The sequence below is a fragment of the Oncorhynchus nerka genome, linkage group LG14, assembly GCF_034236695.1.
Source record: "Oncorhynchus nerka isolate Pitt River linkage group LG14, Oner_Uvic_2.0, whole genome shotgun sequence".
In the NCBI taxonomy this organism is placed as follows: domain Eukaryota; kingdom Metazoa; phylum Chordata; class Actinopteri; order Salmoniformes; family Salmonidae; genus Oncorhynchus; species Oncorhynchus nerka.
This window is the reverse complement of record NC_088409.1, coordinates 27,425,403-27,447,494: the sequence shown is the minus strand read 5'-3', so window position 1 is coordinate 27,447,494 and position 22,092 is coordinate 27,425,403. Positions and strand designations below refer to the sequence as shown.

The following is a 22,092-nucleotide window of genomic DNA, read 5'->3' as shown; positions in this document are numbered from 1 at the left end:
TTTACAAAATAGCCTCCAATACCCTACTCAATAAATTGGATGCAGTCTATCACAGTGCCAACCATATTGTCACCAAAGCCCCATATACTACCTAACACAGCGACCTGTACGCTCTCGTTGGCTGGCCCTCGCTTCATACTCGTCGCCAAACCCACTGGCTCCAGGTCATCTACAAGACCCTGCTAGGTAAAGTCCCCCCTTATCTCAGCTCGCTGGTCACCATAGCAGCACCCACCTGTAGCACGCGTTCCAGCAGGTACAGTATATCTCTCTGGTCACCCCCAAAACCAATTCTTCCTTTGGCCGCCTCTCCTTCCAGTTCTCTGTTGCCAATGACTGGAACGAACTACAAAAATCTCTGAAACTGGAAACACTTATCTCCCTCACTAGCTTTAAGCACCAGCTGTCAGAGCAGCTCACAGATTACTGCACCTGTACATAGCCCATCTATAATTTAGCCCAAACAACTACCTCTTCCCCTACTGTATTTATTTATTTTGCTCCTTCGCACCCCATTATTTTTATTTCTACTTTGCACATTCTTCCACTGCAAATCTAATATTCCAGTGTTTTACTTGCTATATTGTATTTACTTCGCCACCATGGCCTTTTTTTGCCTTTACCTCCCTTATCTCACCTCATTTGCTCACATCATATTTAGACTTATTTTTCTACTGTATTATTGACTGTATGTTTGTTTTACTCCATGTGTAACTCTGTGTTGTTGTATGTGTCGAACTGCTTTACTTTATCTTGACCAGGTCGCAGTTGTAAATGAGAACTTGTTCTCAACTTGCCTACCTGGTTAAATATAAAAAAATAAAAAATGGAGACTCATTGTTTAAGCCTTCCTCTAAAACACGCCCTTCACGGAAAAATAATGCCAAAACTCGCAATCGAAAAGACTGGCAGTGAAAGCAAAGAAACAGACATCGAAAGCAAATATACGAGTAGCGTAACCAAAACGTAGTCCATGCAGGCAAGAGCGTAGGCAAAATGTTTAATGTTCACGATTTATTTTATTTTTAATTCAATACATATGGCGTGAAATTGACCCCATACAACTGACTTACTATGTTTCCTGTTCCAAAAGGACAACAATTTGAAGCACCGAAGTCGCATTCCGTTCCAGCAGGTGGCGATAGTGCAAAATGTGTTTGACGCCGTGCTCAAAGGAACGCCCTCCTTTGTTAACCCCATACAGTGTCTACGCTATGTTGTTGTAAATGTTCCTGTCATTATCCGTTAGCAAGCTGAAACAACTTGTTTCCTAAAAAAATGTCTAATATACAGTTATTGAGAGTGTTTCTCAGCCAGAGATTGACAATGGCAGCTGAGGAGATATTTGGCGTCATTGAAGAAACGATAGCAGAGTACCAGGAAGAGAACAGCCGTCTGCGTAGCATGCTCGATGTAGTTATTAAACCAGATATACTATTACACAGAATAGGTGTGTGACTGAGGCTGCTAGCTGTTATATTTTAAACGTTCTTTGCATGTGTCAAGTGATAAATGTCAGGATTTATCGACAAATGACAATGTAGCTAGCTAGCTATGTTAGTATCTATCTACATTCCTAGCTAGCTGTCTAACTAGAATACTATTCATGTCAACGTTTTAGATGTTTTATTTAATTCTCTATCCTTCCCTCCAGACATCCAACAGTCCACCCACCACCCTGTATCTGAAAAGGAGGTTCTCCCTGAGCAGCAACACTGTGAGCAGGAGTGGAGCCCCAGTCTGGGGCAGGAAGACCCACATTACATACAGATAAAAGAGGAACCGGAGGAACTAGAGTCATCTTTGAAAAATGACTCCAACCACCAGGACCTGACTCAGTCCTCACTTCTTTATGAAACCCAAAGTGAAGACTATGAAGAGACGTACTGTCTTCCCAGCACCTCAACTGCACAGAGGAACTACTCTCTACCCAGCACCTTAATTGAACAGAACATGATACAGATCAAATCAGAACTTGATGCAGAAGACAATGGAGTATCAGAACCATCCCGTGAGCCTCAGCCCCTATTTGCAGAAAATCTAGAGTCTTCTGCAGCTCAGAGTAAAAACATGAAATGTGTCAAAGGGGTAGAGAGTAGACCTCTGTCAGGTTCAAAGCCACTTAAATCCAAGAGATCACCATCAAAGAGATTACAGACAGTAAGAAAACAAAGTGCCTATATCCACTGTAAATTTTGTGGAATGTATTTCTCCTACTTAGCTTCTTTAGTGAATCATGCAAGAAAGCATGCACAGGACAAAGAATGTCTATGTGGTGTGTGTGGAATACACTTAGAGTCCACAGAAAGCATGTTAGATCATCTAGAAACCCACGTTGGAGCTAGAGTTTGTCATGTTTGTGGTACATTTTTCCCTGGGAGTGCTGAGCTGAATGATCATATGAAGGTTCACCCAGGGGAGAAATCGTTTCGCTGTCCTGATTGTGGCAAGTGTTTCAGAAAAAATCCAGATCTCACAGCGCACAAGAGGATTCATACAGGGGAGAGACCGTACCGCTGCCAGTTTTGTGGCAAAGGATTCAGTCAGAGTGGAAACCTGGCTGTGCATATGAAGAGCCACTCTGGGGAGAAACCGCATTGCTGCCCTGTTTGTGGGAAATGTTTCAGCAGTAAATCTTATATGAACACACACATGAAGATTCACACAGGGGAGAGGCCATTTTGCTGTCGTTTATGCGGAAAATGTTTCATAAGAAACCCTGATCTGACAGTCCACATGAGGACTCATACAGGGGTGAAACCATATAAGTGCCAGTATTGTGGCCAAGGATTCAAGCAGAATTATCACCGGAAGCTACACATGAAGATCCACATGGGAAAACCCACATCATTGCCATCTTTGTGACATGTATTTCAGCACTAGCACCCAGTCAACCTGGCATGAGATTTCACATGGAAGAGAAGACTTCACTGCAGTGACTGGCAGAGGCTTTGCATAGACTGGACGTTTGGGAGGACATATAATGACAATGCACAGAATACTTTAGTGTAGAAAATACTGACTGTAGACCTTGTTTGTGATACATGTTTCACTCAGACACTTTATTGAGGAAATATGTTACTCGCAGTGACTGTTAATGTGGTTGTTTTACCTGTTTTGAAATCACTAATTGTAAGTTGCTCTGGGTAAGAGTGTCAACTAAATGACCAAAATGTAAATGCAAGAAGTCCAATTGACACAGGAGAGAATCCATATCATTGTTTTATGAAAAACATACATAATGCAATGATTGCTGCTAAATGCTTCAAATGGATGAACTCCCCTAGAAGATATGAGAAGAACATTCACAAGAGGGAGAAAACATAATGACAACCCGACAAAAAACCTCATGACAACGTGACAGTCGTCCCGTGTAGGGAGAGTCTTTCAGACAACACAAGGAAGTGCATTAAAACATCTAATTCCCTAAATCTGCTGTCATTCTTTATTTCTATGAAATATATCCCTCTTCTTTCTTTAGTTAATTGCAGACATGAGAATGTTGGATTCGTGATAGCATTATGGTGTATTCTATTTTTTGTGTACTTTTGTGATCAAGGGAGGCAATGATTAATCTAAACTTCAGATTTGCACCAGTATTGCTGGAGCGGTGCCACCAGCTCTGCAGTCTTTCACATTTAGGTCTATTTGCAGGATTAGAATAGAAATGTACAGACACCTGGAGGAACTCCAACAATAGATTGGGATATACTTATTCAATCTGATTAATGACGAGAGATTAAATAATTTTGCTCAGTAATCAGTGTCCTCTTCTCAAAGGCAGAATATGCAAACTGCAGGCGCTTCACGACCTGCACCTTCCGCTCCAGCAGGGGACGACAGTGCAAAATGTATTATGTCGTGCACGCACAAAGACTATATAATGACGAGATGCTCATGTCTCCGCCCTAACAATGGGAAGGTAGGCGACGACCTTGGGTAAAAAAAAATAAGCCCATGTAAACGCATTGGGCTTGTTTTGGACAGAGTTAGGGGAGAGTGAAACCTCTCGCTTCGCCTCAGCGCTCTTTATATTTTCGACTTGGTAGCTATCTAGCCAACTTTCCTTCTCTACAAATGTCTAAAATAGAGTTTTTGAGAATGTTTCTAAACCAGAGATTGATAGCGGCAGCTGAGGAGATATTTGGTGTCGTTGAAGAAACCCTAGCAAGGTACAAGGAAGAGGTTTCTCGCACAAGGGAGGAGAACAGTCGTCTACGGCTCACGCTCGATATCCGTACTAAGCCAGATATCAAGTTACATAGACAAGGTGTGTTTGTATTTTCAACATTCATTTAATATGAGACACGATAAGATATCAATGTAATAAAATGTTGAGTGTAGATGGTTACAATATCTGTAAGAAGAATACTCAATCTTAAACCCATCTAACTACCCGGCTAACAATTATAGGGAGATTTTTTTTTATGTTACCCGTAATCGTCCCAAGTTTGATTGTCTAGTTTTCCTTTAGTTATGGAAACATTCTATCTTTGTTAGCAAAGACATTCTGAGAACCCGTTAGCATGTTTTGGTGTTAAAGTTAGAACATTCTCTTTTTAATGTCACACAGATCTTATCAAGAACGTCGTTACAATGTTATCAGAATATATAACAATGTTCTAGACGTACGTTGCAAAAAAATATTTCTGTCCGGTTTTCGGATGGTTAGGAAACTATTGCAGCAACGTCCCACAAATTCTACACAGGACATGGTGCCAAGTTCTCAGAATGTACGATGTTCATGTTCTAGACACATTTCATGGGAACATTGCAATAACATTTCTGTGTATCAGTTGTCAGTATGTCGCCTGATTTGTCCCGAAAGAAACGTTCTCCCCCCAAAAACCATTACACCTTGTTACTGTTGCCAAGCCCATTAAGACCCTGATTGGTAATCCATTCACAGCTCTTTGTCTGTTGGCAAAGTTAAGGTTACTCACACACCCACAGTGCTTTTAACACACTGTTTTCAACTACCACATTTGACCTCATGATTACATTGTGCATGTTGATTTGTAGTAATTATTATGCAACATGTGGGATTTGAACTCGCAACCGATTTGTTCATGGCAATCAGATCTTCCTGCTACGCCACCATGTCTGTGTCAGTTATCAGTTAATTGGACTATTCTCTCATTGATTTGATTGACTTATTTCAACAATTGAAGGGCTTTCTATATTATCTAATGTTTGTGCAGCATATTAACCTGTTTTAATGATACTCCTCAATCACTAGGATCAATACGTTTGTATTGAGTGTACTTCAAAGTTAATTCACCCTATTGCTTACACATATCAAGTTGTTTCAGGTCTACTCAAGTGTCTAGGAAGGAGGGTTAGGGTTTCTTCTTGACAGGGCCTAACTATTGATGAGTGTTGAGTCAGTAACTAAAAGGTTGCTGGATCGAATCCCCGAGCTGACAAAGTAAAAATCTGTCTTTCTGCCCCTGAGCAAGGCAGATAACCCACTGTTCCCTGGGTACCAAAGACCTGGATGTCGATTATGGCAGCCCCCCGCACCTCTCTGATTCAGAGGTGTTGGGTTAAATGCGGAAGACACATTTCAGTTGAAGGCATTCAATTGTACAACAGACTAGGAATCCCCCTTTCCCAATGAGTTCATGCCCTAGAGCATGGCTATCCAGCTCTGTTCCTAGAGAGCTACCATCCTGTAGGTTTTCACTCCAACAATAATATAGCACACCTGATTATCCTAATTAGCTGGTGGATACACTGAATCAGGCTGGTGACAACTGGGGTTGGAGTGAAAAGCTAGACATGTTGAATAATACTTCCTGATTAATTGAACATGCACAATGTAATTATGTATGTCAAATATGGAAGTTTAATACACAGTGTTTTAAAAGTACTCTGTGTATGAGTTTCCCTAACCTTGCCAACAGACAAAGATTTGAATGAATCAGTTGTTCACCAATCAGGGCCTTAATTGGCTTGGCAACAGTAACAAGACGTGATGTGTAAAACATTTTATATTGTGGACAGAAATGTTTTTGCAAGGTTCCTATTAAACATGTCTGGAACATTAATATCTCATGTTCTGAGAACATGACAACCATGTTCTGTGTATGTTTGGTGGGACATTGATGAAATATTCTCCTAACCAGCAGAAAACTGGAGACATGAATGTTCTTGCAAAATTCCCATGAAACATGCCTAGAACATTAATATATTACATTCTGAGAACATGGTAACCATGTTCTGGGTATGTTCTATTTGACATTAAGGGAATGGTCTCTTGGAAACATGCCTTGCACATCCCAGGAACATTCCTAAGAAAACGTTAGTTAATGACCGAATGAGACGCTTAAGGAAATATTCAAATAAAGTTGTGGGAACATTTTGTTGTTAGCTGGGTACGTCAATTCAGCTCTTGGAATGTTCTATTTCATCCCTCTCTCCTCTCCAGATCTCCAGCAGCTCACTGTCACCGTGTCTGATGAGGTGGTTTCCCCTGAGCAGCAGGAGTGGATCCCCAGTCTGGGGCAGAAGGACCCAGAACCCACACGGATGAAAGATGAACAGGATGAACCAAGGACCAGTCAGGAGGATGAGAATCATTTCAATGAGTTTATAAATTCTTACGGCTGTGTATCAAGTGACTATTATCAGGACCCAACTCAGTCCTCACTTGAAGAGAGATACTCTCTACCCAGCACCTCAACTGAACAGATCAAAACAGAACCTTATGTAGAAGACTATGGTGTATCAGAACCAACCAGAGAGTCTCAGCCCTTCTCTGCAGTAGATACAGAGTGTTCTGCAGCTCAGAGTGAAAACAGAGGACATATTGACAGGATGGAGAGTGGAGGACCTCTGTCAGGTCCAATGTTAAAGCCACTCAAATCAAAGAGAACAAAGACAGTAAAAGGACAAAGTTTTCATAGTGTTAAGGACAGGAAATTGAACCATCTAAAATCACACTCGAGACCCAGTGTAAGCTGGGATGCTGCTCCTAGTTGTAAGGTATGTGGAAAGCAATTTGACTCCATGGCTTCTTTATTAAATCATGTGCAAATGCACACACAGGATAAAGAACATCTTTGTGGTGTGTGTGGAAAATTCTGTCAGTCTACAGAAAGTATGATAGATCACCTACAAACTCACATCGGAGCAAAGTGTTGTCATATTTGTGGTAAATATTTTGCTTGGGATGCTTTCCTGAAAAGGCATTTGAGGAGTCATACAGGGGAGAAGCCGTTTCGCTGTCATCATTGTGGCAAAGGATTCAGTCAGAGTGGAAACCTGTCGGTGCATATGAAGAGCCACTCTGGGGAGAAACCACATCGCTGCCCTGTCTGTGGCAAATGTTTCAGCAGAAACCCTGATCTGACAGTCCACATCAGGACTCATACAGGGGTGAAACCATATAAGGGCAGTATTGTGGCCAAGGATTCAAGCAGAATTATCACCGGAAGCTACACATGAAGATCCACATGGGAAAACCCACATCATTGCCATCTTTGTGACATGTATTTCAGCACTAGCACCCAGTCAACCTGGCATGAGATTTCACATGGAAGAGAAGACTTCACTGCAGTGACTGGCAGAGGCTTTGCATAGACTGGACGTTTGGCAAGGTGTAATGACAATGCACAGAATACTTTAGTGTAGAAAATACTGACTGTAGACCTTGTTTGTGATACATGTTTCACTCAGACACTTTATTGAGGAAATATGTTACTCGCAGTGACTGTTAATGTGGTTGTTTTACCTGTTTTGAAATCACTGACTGTAAGTTTCTCTGGGTAAGACAGTGCAATTATGTTTCACTGTTAGTCTACACCTGCTGCTTACAAAGTGTGTCACGAAGAAAATGTTTTGATTCGATTGCTGCTAAATGCTTCAAATGGATGAAGTCCCCTAGAAGGTCTGAGAACATTCACAAGAGGGATAAACCATAATAACAACCTGATAAATCCTCCTGACAACACGGCAGTAGTTTCCTGTGTGGGGAGAGTGTTTCAGACCGTACAAGAGGTGCATTAAAACATGTCGTTCTCTGAATCGACTGGCTTTATTTCTATGAAATACAGTGCCTTCAGAAAGTATTCATACCCCTTGACTTATTCCACATTTTGTTCTGTTACAGCCTGTATTCAAAGTTGATTCATATTTTTCCTCACCCATCTACACACAATACCCCATAATAACAAAGTGAAAACATGTTTTAAGAAATGTATTGAAAATGAATTACAGAAATTTCTCATTGACGTATGCACACCCCTTAGCTCAGGTGCATCCAATTTCCTTTGATCATCCTTGAACTGTCGCTACAACTTGATTGGAGTCCAGCTGTGGCCAATTCAATTGTTCAGACATGATTTAGAAAGAAACACACCTGTCTATATAAGGCAACACAGTTGACAGTGTATGTCAGAGAGGGCAGATAGGCAATCTAGGGCACTCAGGCTGTGCGATGGTGCATTTAAAACTACACCGGTTGAGGCTTTACAAGTAGATAATGGGGAAATGCCACTAACCCTTAGAGTTAAGTGTACCCTGGCGTACTGGGCAAGACTGAAGGGTAGTATGGGAGATCATCCTACACTGACAGTATTGGAAGACTGCTGGTAATATGAAAGATATCAAAAGAGGAGTTTTGACCCAGAGATTTGGAAAATGGGTTTATAAAGATGGACACCAGGGAACTTGTTATAGAGCCATCTGTGGCAATAGGAAATGTGTTACTGTGGTTTTATACAAGACCACATGTCGATTTTAGCCTGATCGAAGAAAAGAAACGGTGGTGTGAAGAAGATCATGTAGCAGCAATAGTGGATCAATATATTACTGATCAGTTTTATTCTTGTCTTGCAGTGCATACAGATGGTTCAAAGGATCCCATGAATGGGAAGACAGGAGCAGGTGCATTTATTACTGAGTTCGATGTTAATCTCTGCAAGAGGCTAGCAAATTATTTATCTGTAGATTCAACAGAAATAGTTGTTATAATTGTTGGATTGCAATGGATAGAGGTCCAACCAGGAAGAATAGCAATATGTCTGTTTTGTGTAGTTTAAGATCTGGAAAGCATTTCGCTACATCCACAATACCATGCTAAATGTGTGTTTGTGAAAAATCAAATGTGATTTTGATTTGAAAGTCAGAACATGAGGATTTATGGGTAGAAATAATGCTGCTGTTGTTGGGCTTAAAGAAATGGTATTGACATTCAGTTCTGTTGGATTCCAGCTCATAAAGGAGTTAATGGAAATTATATAGTAGATATAATAGCCAAAAAAGCAGTGAAAATAATATTGTGGATATACAGGTGCAGTTGGGTAGAGAGGAAATTAAAACATTGATTCGGAAAAATGGGTTAGATTGCTGGCAGAGACAATGAGATGAAGTAGTAAGGGCAGACATGTTTATAGTACACGGACATCTGTACGGGAGATAGTGTTATAATGGGAACAGAAGGGAGGAAGTCATGTTGTGTGGGATCAGATTAGGGCATACAGTTATGTTGTGTAGGATCAGATTAGGGCATACATTTATGTTGTGTAGGATCAGATTAGGGCATACAGTTATGTTGTGTGGGATCAGATTAGGGCATACAGTTATGTTGTGTGGGATCAGATTAGGGCATACAGTTATGTTGTGTAGGATCAGATTAGGGCATACAGTTATGTTGTGTAGGATCAGATTAGGGCATACAGTTATGTTGTGTAGGATCAGATTAGGGCATACAGTTATGTTGTGTAGGATCAGATTAGGGCATACAGTTATGTTGTGTGGGATCAGATTAGGGCATACAGTTATGTTGTGTAGGATCAGATTAGGGCATACAGTTATGTTGTGTAGGATCAGATTAGGGCATACAGTTATGTTGTGTAGGATCAGATCAGGGCATACAGTTATGTTGTGTGGGATCAGATTAGGGCATACAGTTATGTTGTGTAGGATCAGATTAGGGCATACAGTTATGTTGTGTGGGATCAGATTAGGGCATACAGTTATGTTGTGTGGGATCAGATTAGGGCATAGAGGATTGAATTCCTCTTGGAAATTGATAGGGAAGCATGGTACTGGAATGTGTAATGGCTGTATGGTAGAGGAAATGGAACATATTATTTTGTGAAATGTGTGATGTAGAAAGGGAGAGGTTGTTTGACAGGGTCAGAGAGGTTGGACGGGAATGGGGAGAAGGTGGTATTTTATGTGGGGATAACTGGAGTAGTGAGGTTTGTAGGGAATTATTTTTATTTTATTAGAAGTTCAGGGTTAGTTGAGAGAATATAGTGGTATATATAGGTCGTGACCGGCCTCACACTCCAGAACAGTAGGTGGTGGTGTATTGCACCTGCCAGTTGGTTGCGATTCGCCAATAAAAACTTAAAGAAGAAGTGCGTGTCAAAGCAGAATCTATACCATGAAGTCCAAGGAACTCTAGTTCTCTGAGATACAATTGTGATGAGGCATATAGCTGGGGAAGGGTATAAAACAATGTCTAGAGTGTTGAAAGTTTCTGAGAGCTCAGTGGTGTCCATCGTTGGGAAATTGAAAAGAATGTGGAACTACCCAGACTCTGCCTAGAGCTTGCCTTCCGACCAAACGGAGAAACCGGGCAAGTAGGACCTTGGTCAGGGAGGTGACCAAGAACGCAATGAACACTCAGAGTTCCTTGGCTGTGATGGGAGAACCTGCCAGAAGGACAACAGTCTCTACAGCACTTCGCCAATCTGGGCTTTATGGGAGAGTGGCCAGATGGAAGCCACTCCTGAGAAAAAGGCACATGACGGCATGCCTGGAGTTTGCAAAAAAAGGAATGTGAAAGACAGATCATAAGGCAAAAGGTTATGTGGTCTGGTGAGACAACATGAACACTTTGGCCTGAATGCAAAGCTCGATGTCTGGAGAAAACCAGAAACAGCTCATCACCCGTCTAACACCATACCTACTGTGAAGCATGGTGGGGGCAGCATCATGGTATGGGGATGCTTTTCAGCAGCAGGGACTGGAAGACTGGCAAGGATAGATGAAACAATGAATGGAGCCAAATACAGGCAAATACTTAATGAGAACATGATCAGAGTGCAAATGACCTTGGACTGGGGTGAGATTTGCATTCCAACAGGACAGTGAACCTAAGCATACAGCCAAAACAACATTGGAATGGCTTCAGAACAATAAAAGTTATTGAGTCACCCAGCCGAAGCCCAAACTTGAATCCCATTGAAAATCTGTGGAAAGACTTGAAGATTGCTGTTCATCGCCGCTCCCCATGTAACTAAACAGAGCTTGAGAAAATCCCCAAATCCAGATGTGCAAAGCTGATACAGACATACCCAAGACAACTCAAAGTTGTAATCACCTCCAAAGGTGCTTCTACAAAGTATTGACTCAGTGGTGTGAATACTTATTTAAATGAGATATTTATGTATTTCTAAAAACATATTTTCACTTTGTCATTATGAGGTACTGTGTGTAGATGGGTGAGATTTTATTTTTTTTAGATACATTTTGAATTCAGACTAACAACACAATGTGGAATAAGTCAAGGGTTATGAATACTTTCTGAAGGCACTGTACATTACTCCTCTTCTCTTCCTTGAATTAATTGCAGACATGAGAATTTTGAATTAGTGATAACATTACGGTGTATTTTATTTTTTGTGTACTTTTGTGATCTAGGGAGGCAATGATTGATCTAAACTTCAGATTTGCACCAGTAGTGCTGGAGCAGCACCACCAGCTCTGCAGTCTATTACATGTAGGTCTATGTGCTGGGCTTTAATAGAAATGCACACACTGGAGGACCTCCAAGAATAGATTGGGAAATACTTATTCAATCTGATCAATGATTAGTATGAAAAGGGATTAGAGATTCATTCATTTTGCCTATTAATAATCAGCCCTCTTCTCAAAAGCAGCACAGCCGGCGTCACCTGCAGGATCGCGACGACCTGTGCCTGCCGCTCCAGTAGGGGGCGACAATGCAAAATGTATTATACCGTGCACGCACAAAGACTGACAGCGCTCTTTGTCTTGTTTACTTTGTTTACGTTGGTAGCTCGCTGGCTAACTTGGCTAGCGAGACAGCTTTTCTGCTCAAAAAATGTCTAAAATTGAGTACTTGAGAGTGTTTCTCAACCAGAAATTAATAGCGGCAGCTGAAGAGATATTTGGTGTCGTAGAAGAAACGATAGCAGAGTACCAGGAAGAGGTTTCTCACACAAAGGAGGAGAACAGGCGTCTACGGAGCATGCTGGATATTCGTTCTAAGCCACAGATCAAGTTACACAGACGAGCAGGTGTTTGTTTTAATAACGTTAATTTCATATGAATTACGATTAGCTTTCAATTTAATTAATGTTGTAGAGTATTTACAAAATCAAGTTCTGTAAAAATATAATGATTGTAAGCCTAGCTACGTCTCAAGTCAGCTTTTGAGTTTTCCCCCATTATCTCCAGACCCCCAGCAGCTCACTGTCACCGTGTCTGATGAGCAGCAGGAGTGGAGCCCCAGTCTGGGGCAGAAGGACCCAGAACCCACACGGATGAAAGATGAACAGAATGAACCAAGGACCAGTCAGGAGGATGAGAATCATTTCAACGAGTTTATAAATTCTTACGGCTGTGTATCAAGTGACTATTATCAGGACCCAACTCAGTCCTCACTTGAAGAGAGATACTCTCTACCCAGCACCTCAACTGAACAGATCAAAACAGAACCTTATGTAGAAGACTATGGTGTATCAGAACCAACCAGAGAGTCTCAGCCCTTCTCTGCAGTAGATACAGAGTGTTCTGCAGCTCAGAGTGAAAACAGAGGACATATTGACAGGATGGAGAGTGGAGGACCTCTGTCAGGTCCAATGTTAAAGCCACTCAAATCAAAGAGAACAAAGACAGTAAAAGGACAAAGTTTTCATAGTGTTAAGGACAGGAAATTGAACCATCTAAAATCACACTCGAGACCCAGTGTAAGCTGGGATGCTGCTCCTAGTTGTAAGGTATGTGGAAAGCAATTTGACTCCATGGCTTCTTTATTAAATCATGTGCAAATGCACACACAGGATAAAGAACATCTTTGTGGTGTGTGTGGAAAATTCTGTCAGTCCACAGAAAGTATGATAGATCACCTACAAACTCACATCGGAGCAAAGTGTTGTCATATTTGTGGTAAATATTTTGCTTGGGATACTTTCCTGAAAAGGCATTTGAGGAGTCATACAGGGGAGAAGCCGTTTCACTGTCAAGATTGTGGCAAAGGATTTACTCAGCGTGGACACCTAAACTTACATATGAGGAGCCACACAGGGGAGAAACCACATCAATGCCAGGATTGTGGCAAATGTTTCAGCCAGAATACATCTCTGATAGTGCACATGAGGACTCACACAGGGGAGAAGCCATACATGTGTCCTGTGTGTAGAAAATGCTTTACCACATCAAGTATGTTAAAGAAGCATCACACAGCTCACAAACATATAGGTGTCTTGAACGTGGCCAATGCCACAATGGTTTCAGACCATACAGAGCCACGTGAAGAGGGTTTACAAAGAGGTGAACACATGACTGTTCCCTGTGTGGGGGGAGAGAATCAGACAGCAGACTGAGAGACACGTGAGAGGAGAATCAGGACATAGCCCTCCTCAGGACACTGCTCTCTGATTAATATCATGTTCTAACAGAGCAGTTAGTGGGTTTCTGAGCAACAGGAGTCCCTGCTCATTAGTTATAGGATGACACAGAGGACATGGTGTGATCCACTGTTCTGTCTGTATATAAACCTTGCATTGGTCTTTAGAGTAATATGTATTGTTCATATATGGTAATATGTCACAATACATCTGCCCTGATGTTGCAAACAGCCTAGTATTCATAATGTTTGTTCCCTTGTGTTTAGTGTGGCAAGATCTTCCATACACCAAATGGCATACTTACCTCTGAGCCTAATGCCAAAATGCACCAAGGGAAAAAATATATATTTCATTTCATGTGTATTTACATGTATTGAGAATTGGTATGATACAGTTACGCTATGTTCAGTGGGAACTAAATATACCACCTGAAATGAGAGCTTCTTTCAACCAACATTCCCAGACATCCATAAAGTATAACAGAATAAATGGCTGATAATGTGTTTCATTGAAGTGTCTTTTCTTTAGCTTCTCTCTTCTCTGGCAGCATTGCGGGATCATGTTGGGAACCAACCATGCAACCATTATCTGATGAAATCAATACAAGTGTTAGGAAAAGGACACAGGCTCCAATCTTTAAATAAAATCCATTTGAATTCTCTGTAAAGACAGTGGAAATATCTCTGAGCTGTCTATCAAATGGCTGCATCTACACACTAATCATTTAGTGAGTTATACTGGTGTGGACACAGACCCTGTTGCACGAAGAGAAGCTCCATGGGGTAGGGACGTCCCAAGAGGAGTTCGGTCATCTGGAGGAGGAAGCGCTCGCTTGGAGGTTGTGTTGTGATGCACAAGATTTGAGGTTTGTTTGAATGACTTCGTGCCTGGAGAACTGTGTGGAGTCAGAACTGGGTGAATGAGTTGCTGATGCGTGAGAAGTTTGGAAGTCTGACAGCCGAAAAGGAGGCAAGTAGTGAGGACGAAATGGAGAAAAGGTTGGAGAAGGAACAGCTGGAATGCGAACAGAATGGGTGTCAGTTCTGATGGTCTGGAGTGGGAGGATGCGGGTCAAGGAATAGTCAGTAGTGGAAAGACAGGGAGAATAGAGCTGACACTGAAAGCAGTGGTTGGTCTAGTAAAGAAAGCATAAAGAGGGCCAAGGTAAGGAACAAGAGTAATAATGTGTGAGTGGAAAGTGGTGATTGTGTTTGATGAGACCACAGGGCCTCATTTACACCCTATCCAACTAACCAATGCAGTACAGAAAGAGATGGGTGAAGTCAGATTAGCCAGATTAGCCCAGTTCGTTGGAAATAGTAGATTGTTCATATTTTGTTGTAGCCTGATGGAAAGCTTAATGGGATGAATATTAAAAGTAATGTCCCTGGTGCCAATACTAGGTTGAGGGGAGACATCACTGCGGTCCCAATATCTATGTCCATAGATGATATTACAGAAATGTGACAGGAAGCAGAGTGATTGAGGGCAAAAGGTTGATCGGTAGGAAAGAGGGTCAAAGAAGTGAAAGCTTATCAGTGCTGCTGACTTTTGAGAAGTTTTTACCCAGACAAGTACAGAAAGGATTTATCAGTTTCAATGTCAGAGAATTTGTCCCATATGAATTGCTGTGTTTTAAATGCAGAAGAATGGGACATGTAGGTGCTCAGGGTAAAGGACAGAAAATATGTGGGGAACATGGTTACAGTGAATGTGAGAGCTATGTGAAGGTAATTGTGGGGGGTGGGGGGGCATAGTGCAGCATTTGGTAGATCCCAGGTGCAGAGAGAGGCTCAGAGGTATAGAATCAGTCATGATGTATCATATGCAGAGGCTGTAAAACAGATTTGTGGAACTACAGTGTGGAATGATGGAGCTTCCATGGTGGAGCTTCCGTGACGGAGCTTACTGCACTAAGTGGACCTAATGTCCTGGTGCTTCTACTGGACCTGGCATGGTTTCGAGACCTGTTCAGAAATCTTGTGCTTATGAATGTGCTGGGTCAAAGGACACTTTGATAGTGAATTAATTTAACTTCATAGCTTTCATTGGTAAGATTATCAACACGACTCAGGTTGTGGAAAGCAGAAATGCCAAGTTGAAGGTTATTGTGGATGCGGCAAAAGTTGTTATTGGGAGTAACAGATGTTACTGTTGAAATGGTTGTAGACATAGACATAGCTGAATAATCTTAGGGGTGGATTGTTTCAGTGTAGCCGATGTGAAATGGCTAGCTAGTTAGCGGTGGTGCGCGCTAGTGGCGTTTCAATCGGTGACGTCACTTGCTTTGAGACCTTGAAGTAGTGGTTGCCCTTGCTCTGCAAGGGCCGCAGCTTTTGTGGAGCGATGGGTAACGATGCTTCGAGGGTGACTGTTGACGTGTGCAGAGCGTCCCTGGTTCGCGCCCAGGTCGGGGCGAGGGGACAGACGTAAAGTCTATACTGTTACTACATCAGCATGATATAGATCAAGTTTAATGGGTTGTGATGGCGTAGCAGTTTTTTGAGGGGGTAGAAGTTAGTAGGGATTTATTGTTTTATTGAATTTAATTTGCTTGGTAGTACAGAATTAGGCAGACCATGATTGATCGCATTCTCCAGCACAGTAGGTGGCGACATGCACTTTAAACGGTTGTTTTCGCGGACCGCCATGATATCATAGATATCATTCCACTCCAGCAGAGGTGATGCCCTACACAGAGGGGCATGCGCTTCTGTGTTTATATTCTGCAGAAGTGTATACTAATTTTGCATGGAAGAAAATAAACAATAAAAACTGTCAAAAAGAGAGTTGAAGAGAGAATTTCTCAACCAGAAATTAACAGCGGCTGCTGAGGAGATATTTGGGGTCGTTGAAAAAACGATAGCAGAGTACCAGCTAGACGTTTTCCATACGAAAGAGGAGAACGAACGTCTTCGTGGGCTGTTGATGTTGCACAAAGGAGGTATGTAGCTTTATTCAGTCAATTGTTTGTAGCGTCTGACCACATACAAAATGGGAGGGGTAGCTACACGGGTGTCTATCTAATAACGTTAGCAAGCTTTCTACCCAGATCAAAAATGTTTGTCAATGGTGAGTCTTCATTGAAAGTGCTGGTTACAAAACCTAATTGTACAGTGAAGTCCGGGGAACTGGCCTTAGAGCTGAGATCCTCAACGTGTGAAACAGCGCCACTGCATTTGTTCACAGTTTTGTTTTTGAAAAGGAGGAGATGAGCATCCAGCAACGCAACCTGGTATCAACGTTTCATATTATTCTGTACTTAATTCCGAAGCTTTCCATTTAGTATTTGTTACATTTCATATGGTATGTATTAATTTGTTACTAATTACAATTTGTGTTATGTTATAAATTTGCTAAATGTACAATATGTTATGAATTTTAAAAACGTTGTTACGAATTCCAATTTGTTTTGGCTAAAGTAGCTAGGTGGCTAACGCTAATTTTATCTAGCTGGCTAACGTTAGCTAGGATAGGTGTTCGGGTTAAAGAGTTAAGGTTAGGGGAGGGGTTAGCTAAGTAGTTGCAAAGTAGTAAGTAGTTGAAAAGTTGCTACATGCTACCTTTGGGTTACTAGACGTTTCCATTATACACCCATCCATCCACCCTGACCAACCACCCTCCTTTCATTTTGGCCTTAAAGTAACCTTCTGTCTTATGTAACCATACCAAACGTAACATATACTTATTTGAACATCCAGGATGTACTTTTACTATGTTACGTCTAGTCTGAGACCAGGCTGAGCATTGTTTGTTGTTTGAAGTGACATCTTTGTTGTTGTAATATTCCAAACAGATGTGGCAGGTTTACCAAAACGTATTCCAACTTTAACAGATCTACATGTGCAACTGTTTCTCATTCCCTCCAGAGTCCGACTGCCAGCAGCAGGCTGAAGCTACTATCACTTTGGTGCAGGTTGCCCCTGAGCAGCAGCAGTCATGTACTCAAGAGTGGGGCCTCCGTCTAAGACAGGAGGGCCCAGAGCCCACAGTGTAAAGAGGAAGAGGATACCCACTGGATCAGTGAGGTTGAAGAACACATTCAAAAGCTGGAGTCTGATTCCAAAGAATATCCAGACCAAGTATCCACTTCTGAAGGTGGGTTCACTGACAAGCTCTCAACACATATCACCAAGCCATAACATTGGTCAGTGGGCATATAGCTATCCCTTTCAGCAAACAATTTATTTTAACACAGTCGTGCGGTTGTTGTTAGTTGTATTTTAGGTAATACTCTTTGAAATCAAGGGGCATTTTATTCGTGGAAATTATAGGGAAATCGTACAGTCTGTGGCTTTAAGTTCTGTTGACGCTCTGTCCTTTCTTTTCTTCAGATTTCACATTCCAAATGGAAACAGAAGGGTCAGTAAATGAAGCCATCAAACTGAAAGTCATCCTCAACGACAACAGAATAGAGAAAGTGATTCTGCCCTCTCAACCTGACTCACTGAATGAGCTGATATCAACGCTCAAGGAGAAACTGCATCTGAAGTTTGATTTCAGTCTTCTTTATGAAGACCCTGATTTCAACAATGAGCTCTTCAACTTAGAGACCATTGAAGACTTGCCTTCTCCTAGGGCTACGGGGAAAGTTTTGCGAATACGACGTGATACAGACCTCGGTTTAACCGGATTCTCAGCCACCGAGTTGGGGGATGCCCCACCAGAGCGGTTAGGAAGATGGCCTGAGGTATTTGTCATACCCACTTTCTCGATGGAAGTTGAGTTTGCTCTGAGGGCAATTGTGCATATCTGAGACATGAAACGGTGCTGAAAATAACAAGAGATCAAAAACAACATTCTTCATAGATTGACTTGGACAATCTTCAATTTAATAGCGTCCCCAAGTGACAGAGAAATAGGGGCTGGAGATGGTCCACGAGATGATGAAAGAAAACAGAGACCTGCCACTCATCAATCAACACATGCAGAAGACATTTGCTCTCCGACGCCAAGAAATAGTTCAATCCAGTCCCACGGTAGAGCATCTCAGAACACGCTGGCCAGCACTCTTCCTCGAAGCCCAGGTTAAGCAGAACACGCTGGCCAGCACTCTTCCTCGAAGCCCAGGTTAAGCAGAACACGCTGGCCAGCACTCTTCCTCGAAGCTCAGGTTAAGCAGAACACGCTGGCCAGCACTCTTCCTCGAAGCTCAGGTTAAGCAGACTAAGAAAAGTTGTCTTTGTCCATTCATGTGCTCATAACAATCTACATTTCCATTGCAGTTCAGACCTTTTTGATGCATGTCACATGTTCTTCTGATTGTACTCACAAGTCATGGTTATCAGTAACAAAATTCTCAGGGCAGGCTAAACTTGCCTGACTGCCATAAATTGGGATGTTCTGTGTGCTTTGTCTTTTACTTTAGGTACATGCTGAGTTTCAGAGAATCACCAACCAGAGCCTGCAGCAGACGTTCTACTCTGCCTTGGACCACCACACGCCGCCTGCTGACCCTGTTCAGGGAGAAGGAGGGGAAGTCCACCACCCATGGAGGAAATTCTCAAGCATCCTGAGAGTGTACAACGAGCAGGTCAGTGGGATTCACTTGATCAGGGATGGACAATCTTGGTGTGGCTGCAGACTCTTGTTTCAACCAAGCAGTGACACACCTGGTTCACTTGATCAACTAATCTTCAACCAATACTTTGTTTACTGCTTGGTTGGAACAAAAGCCTGTAGCCACACCTGCTTTTTGTGCACAAGATTGGCCACCCATGTACTACATGGACATGTGCTTCAGCTATTGGCTGTGACTGGAACCAGATTAGATTACTCCTATGTTGGGGTTGACGAGCGCAACTTGCTGGATTATTTAAATGCTAACTGACATTGTGAAATGTGCTCTCTTTAGTTCACTTCACAGGGAGAAAATAACATCACCGTGGCCCGTTCTGCAGTCCTGGCTGGTCTCCCTTTGTTGTTACGAGAGGACAGTTCTGATGTCTTCAAAATCTGCGAGGTACTCACCTGGTTTTACAGCCTGTACCATTATCAACGCATTCTTTTGTATTGTGTTTTTTAAATGTAGTTTTTTTCCTCTGTCATTAAAGTGGGAGAACTCAGCAACCCTGGTATTCTGGAGGGAGTTTCTATTCTCTCAGTGGTGGGCCAGCACAATGAGGTGGTGGGTGGTATACCCATCAGACCGGCCCATGTATCCATTGTCCTTGAGGATAAGATCGTCATGACTAACTCCCGCTCCTGGCCAGACGCTCTCGTGGTTGTTTTTGGGCTACTCTACTCCCTCCATCTGAACTTCCCCAAAGCCCTGGGCAGCACCTCTGAGTTCATGCAGAAAGTCTTCCTGAACCTCGACGATGGAGAACTGAAGCCCAAGCTGCTAGCGCTGACATATGAACTGTTGGCATAATTCTGTAGTGATGAGATGGAATTTTACTTTGAGTGACCTCCTATATGCCGAGCGAGTGGTTTGAAAACAATGGTTATTTTTGTTTGGTTTGCTTTTATATTTTTGTATGTTTTTTGTGCAGGTAATGGATTTGATATTGTATTTCAATTCACTTATAACCCTTTTATGTGAAAAGAAGTCACAGGTCAATCAACACATTAACTTGCCACATACAGTCGATCTGCGACCCAGTTCTCTACCTTTGTTATACAGCTGCAGAAAACCCCCAAATGTTTTCTAGAAGATTTCACCTTTGCAGACATTCCGACTGGCACAAAATACATGTTGATAAAATGTTTATTAAAGTGTCTTTACCTGCTATTGTCTATCTTCTCTGGCAGTGTTGCGTGATCCTGGCCTTCTCTCTGAATTCTAAATGCTCACCAAGACACAGGACTATGTCTTAACTGTTGTAACACACTGAATGTACATTATCGTGTTGCACCCCCTTTTTCACTCAGAACAGCCTCAATTCGTCAGGCATGGACTCTACAAGATGTCAAAGCGTTTCACAGGGATGATGGCCCATGTTGACTCCAATGTGTCCAACAGTTGTGTCAAGTTGGCTCGATGTCCTTTAGGTAGTGGACTGTTCAGAGATGACGTCTGACTCCTGTCCAGCTGAGGTTTCTCCACACTGCCGGCACAGCTCCATGTCAACTTGATGCAAACACTGCTATCTGTGAGACGGTTTCTCTGTCAACACAACTCACTGGTCTGTCTGTCTGTCTCGTTGGTCTGCCTGTCGCTGGTATGTGTCTGTTGCTAGTCTGGGAGGTAGTGTTGGTCGCCTTCACGGTTCTCTCAGACACAAAGGTCTCTGTGTGTGTGTTTTTGTGTATGCGCACGTGCAAGTGAATCTGTTCTTAATTACATGGAGCACCATGTCAGCATATTTCTCAGCTTGTGAATGGATGAGTGAGTTAATGAGGGAGGGTTATATGTGTGTTTTCCAATGACTAAGGGAGTAGTTATTAGATTTCATTGTCATGCAGCCTGAGCCCTCCCCTTTGACTGACACTGAGAATACTTCACCAGATTGGCAAAAACAAGAAACATTGAAACGCCTGTGACTCCAATTAGTATATAATCAGGGCAGCCTGTCAGTCAGTCCATGGCTCTGTGATCACATAAGTAGTTCACTTACCGGTAGAACAGACAGCACCATTGACAGAAAGTCTTGCCTGATTGAACGCCGAGGGAAGCCTGGTACAGAAATGTCCATTTACTAAGAAATGACATGATAAAATGGTAATTACACTGTAATAATTTGATTGGCGAAACTTCTGTGTGTTAGCCAAGCTGCAATGATGGACAGGCCATGTAAATGACATCTGTTTATTCTATGCAACCTATTTCTATGTCTTTGACATTGTCCTTCTCACTCACCCTGGTGAAGGATGGCTCTAAGAATATCTCCCTGATGTGATGTCAGAATGGAATTTCAGGATCGTCCTGTAGATGCTGCAATACAGAATGCTGCCGACATACTTATCTAAGGTGACTTTAAACGCCACACAACCAACTTACCATGGAATATCTCAGCTCAACATGAGGGCAGGAGAAGGCTGATAGCACTCGTGACACTAATATACCTCTGTTTACTTCTTTACTACTAATGAACTCTTGTTGAATGCATGTTATTCCTATGGTTAATGCAGAGTACAGTAGCTTTTCTGAATGGTAACATGGCTGACTATACAGCACTATAAACAGACTATAAGGCAAAGACCCACCCTGTCAGTTCCTATCTGTAAATAGAGATCAAAGTAAAATAGTTTTGTGAATAGTCAGACCGTAGCATGTTAACATAGTACGGTCCAGCTGCATATGCAGTTACCATGTAAATACTGGATGGTTTTAACTTCACTTGGTATAAAGAGGGAATCGTAAGTCACACCATCACATGTACAGTATGAAGAGGATGAAGTTGCCTCTGTGTGGTTGAAATATTATTAATACAAACTATAGGAGCATTTATTCTAAACAGCACAGAGGCGTTTGTCACATTTAGCCTAGAACACATTCAGCCCTGAGCTTCTAACTGCATCGGTAAATCATAAGATTCCA

The 22,092-nt window shown here is 42.1% G+C and overlaps 3 protein-coding genes and 1 long non-coding RNA gene across 6 annotated transcripts; all 4 read left to right on the top strand.

The window, feature by feature from the left end:
• Positions 1–1,124: 1,124 nt before the first annotated feature.
• On the top strand, positions 1,125–3,431 carry LOC135575201 (zinc finger protein OZF-like). The gene is made up of 2 exons (XM_065027890.1): positions 1,125–1,450; positions 1,655–3,431. The coding sequence occupies exons 1-2, from the start codon at positions 1,279–1,281 to the stop codon at positions 2,863–2,865; spliced, it is 1,383 nt and encodes a 460-aa protein (XP_064883962.1). The 5' UTR covers positions 1,125–1,278; the 3' UTR covers positions 2,866–3,431.
• A 510-nt stretch (positions 3,432–3,941) lies between these two features.
• LOC135575200 (zinc finger protein 23-like) lies at positions 3,942–8,028 on the top strand. Its single transcript, XM_065027889.1, has 2 exons — positions 3,942–4,270; positions 6,431–8,028. Exons 1-2 carry the CDS (start codon positions 4,078–4,080, stop codon positions 7,447–7,449), a joined length of 1,212 nt encoding a protein of 403 aa, XP_064883961.1. The 5' UTR covers positions 3,942–4,077; the 3' UTR covers positions 7,450–8,028.
• A 3,482-nt stretch (positions 8,029–11,510) lies between these two features.
• On the top strand, positions 11,511–14,113 carry LOC115142013 (zinc finger protein 37-like). The gene is made up of 2 exons (XM_029681481.2): positions 11,511–12,278; positions 12,439–14,113. The coding sequence occupies exons 1-2, from the start codon at positions 12,083–12,085 to the stop codon at positions 13,584–13,586; spliced, it is 1,344 nt and encodes a 447-aa protein (XP_029537341.1). The 5' UTR covers positions 11,511–12,082; the 3' UTR covers positions 13,587–14,113.
• A 1,320-nt stretch (positions 14,114–15,433) lies between these two features.
• On the top strand, positions 15,434–20,341 carry LOC115142012 (uncharacterized). Of its 3 annotated transcripts, none has more exons than XR_003865437.2 (5): positions 15,434–16,554; positions 17,480–17,708; positions 17,945–19,143; positions 19,465–19,572; positions 19,664–20,341. It is a non-coding gene; the product is annotated as an uncharacterized LOC115142012 (long non-coding RNA). The 3 variants fall into 3 exon arrangements; XR_010465749.1 differs by having other exon boundaries at positions 15,434–17,708; positions 17,945–18,766; positions 18,979–19,143; XR_010465748.1 differs by having other exon boundaries at positions 15,434–17,708.
• Positions 20,342–22,092: the final 1,751 nt, after the last annotated feature.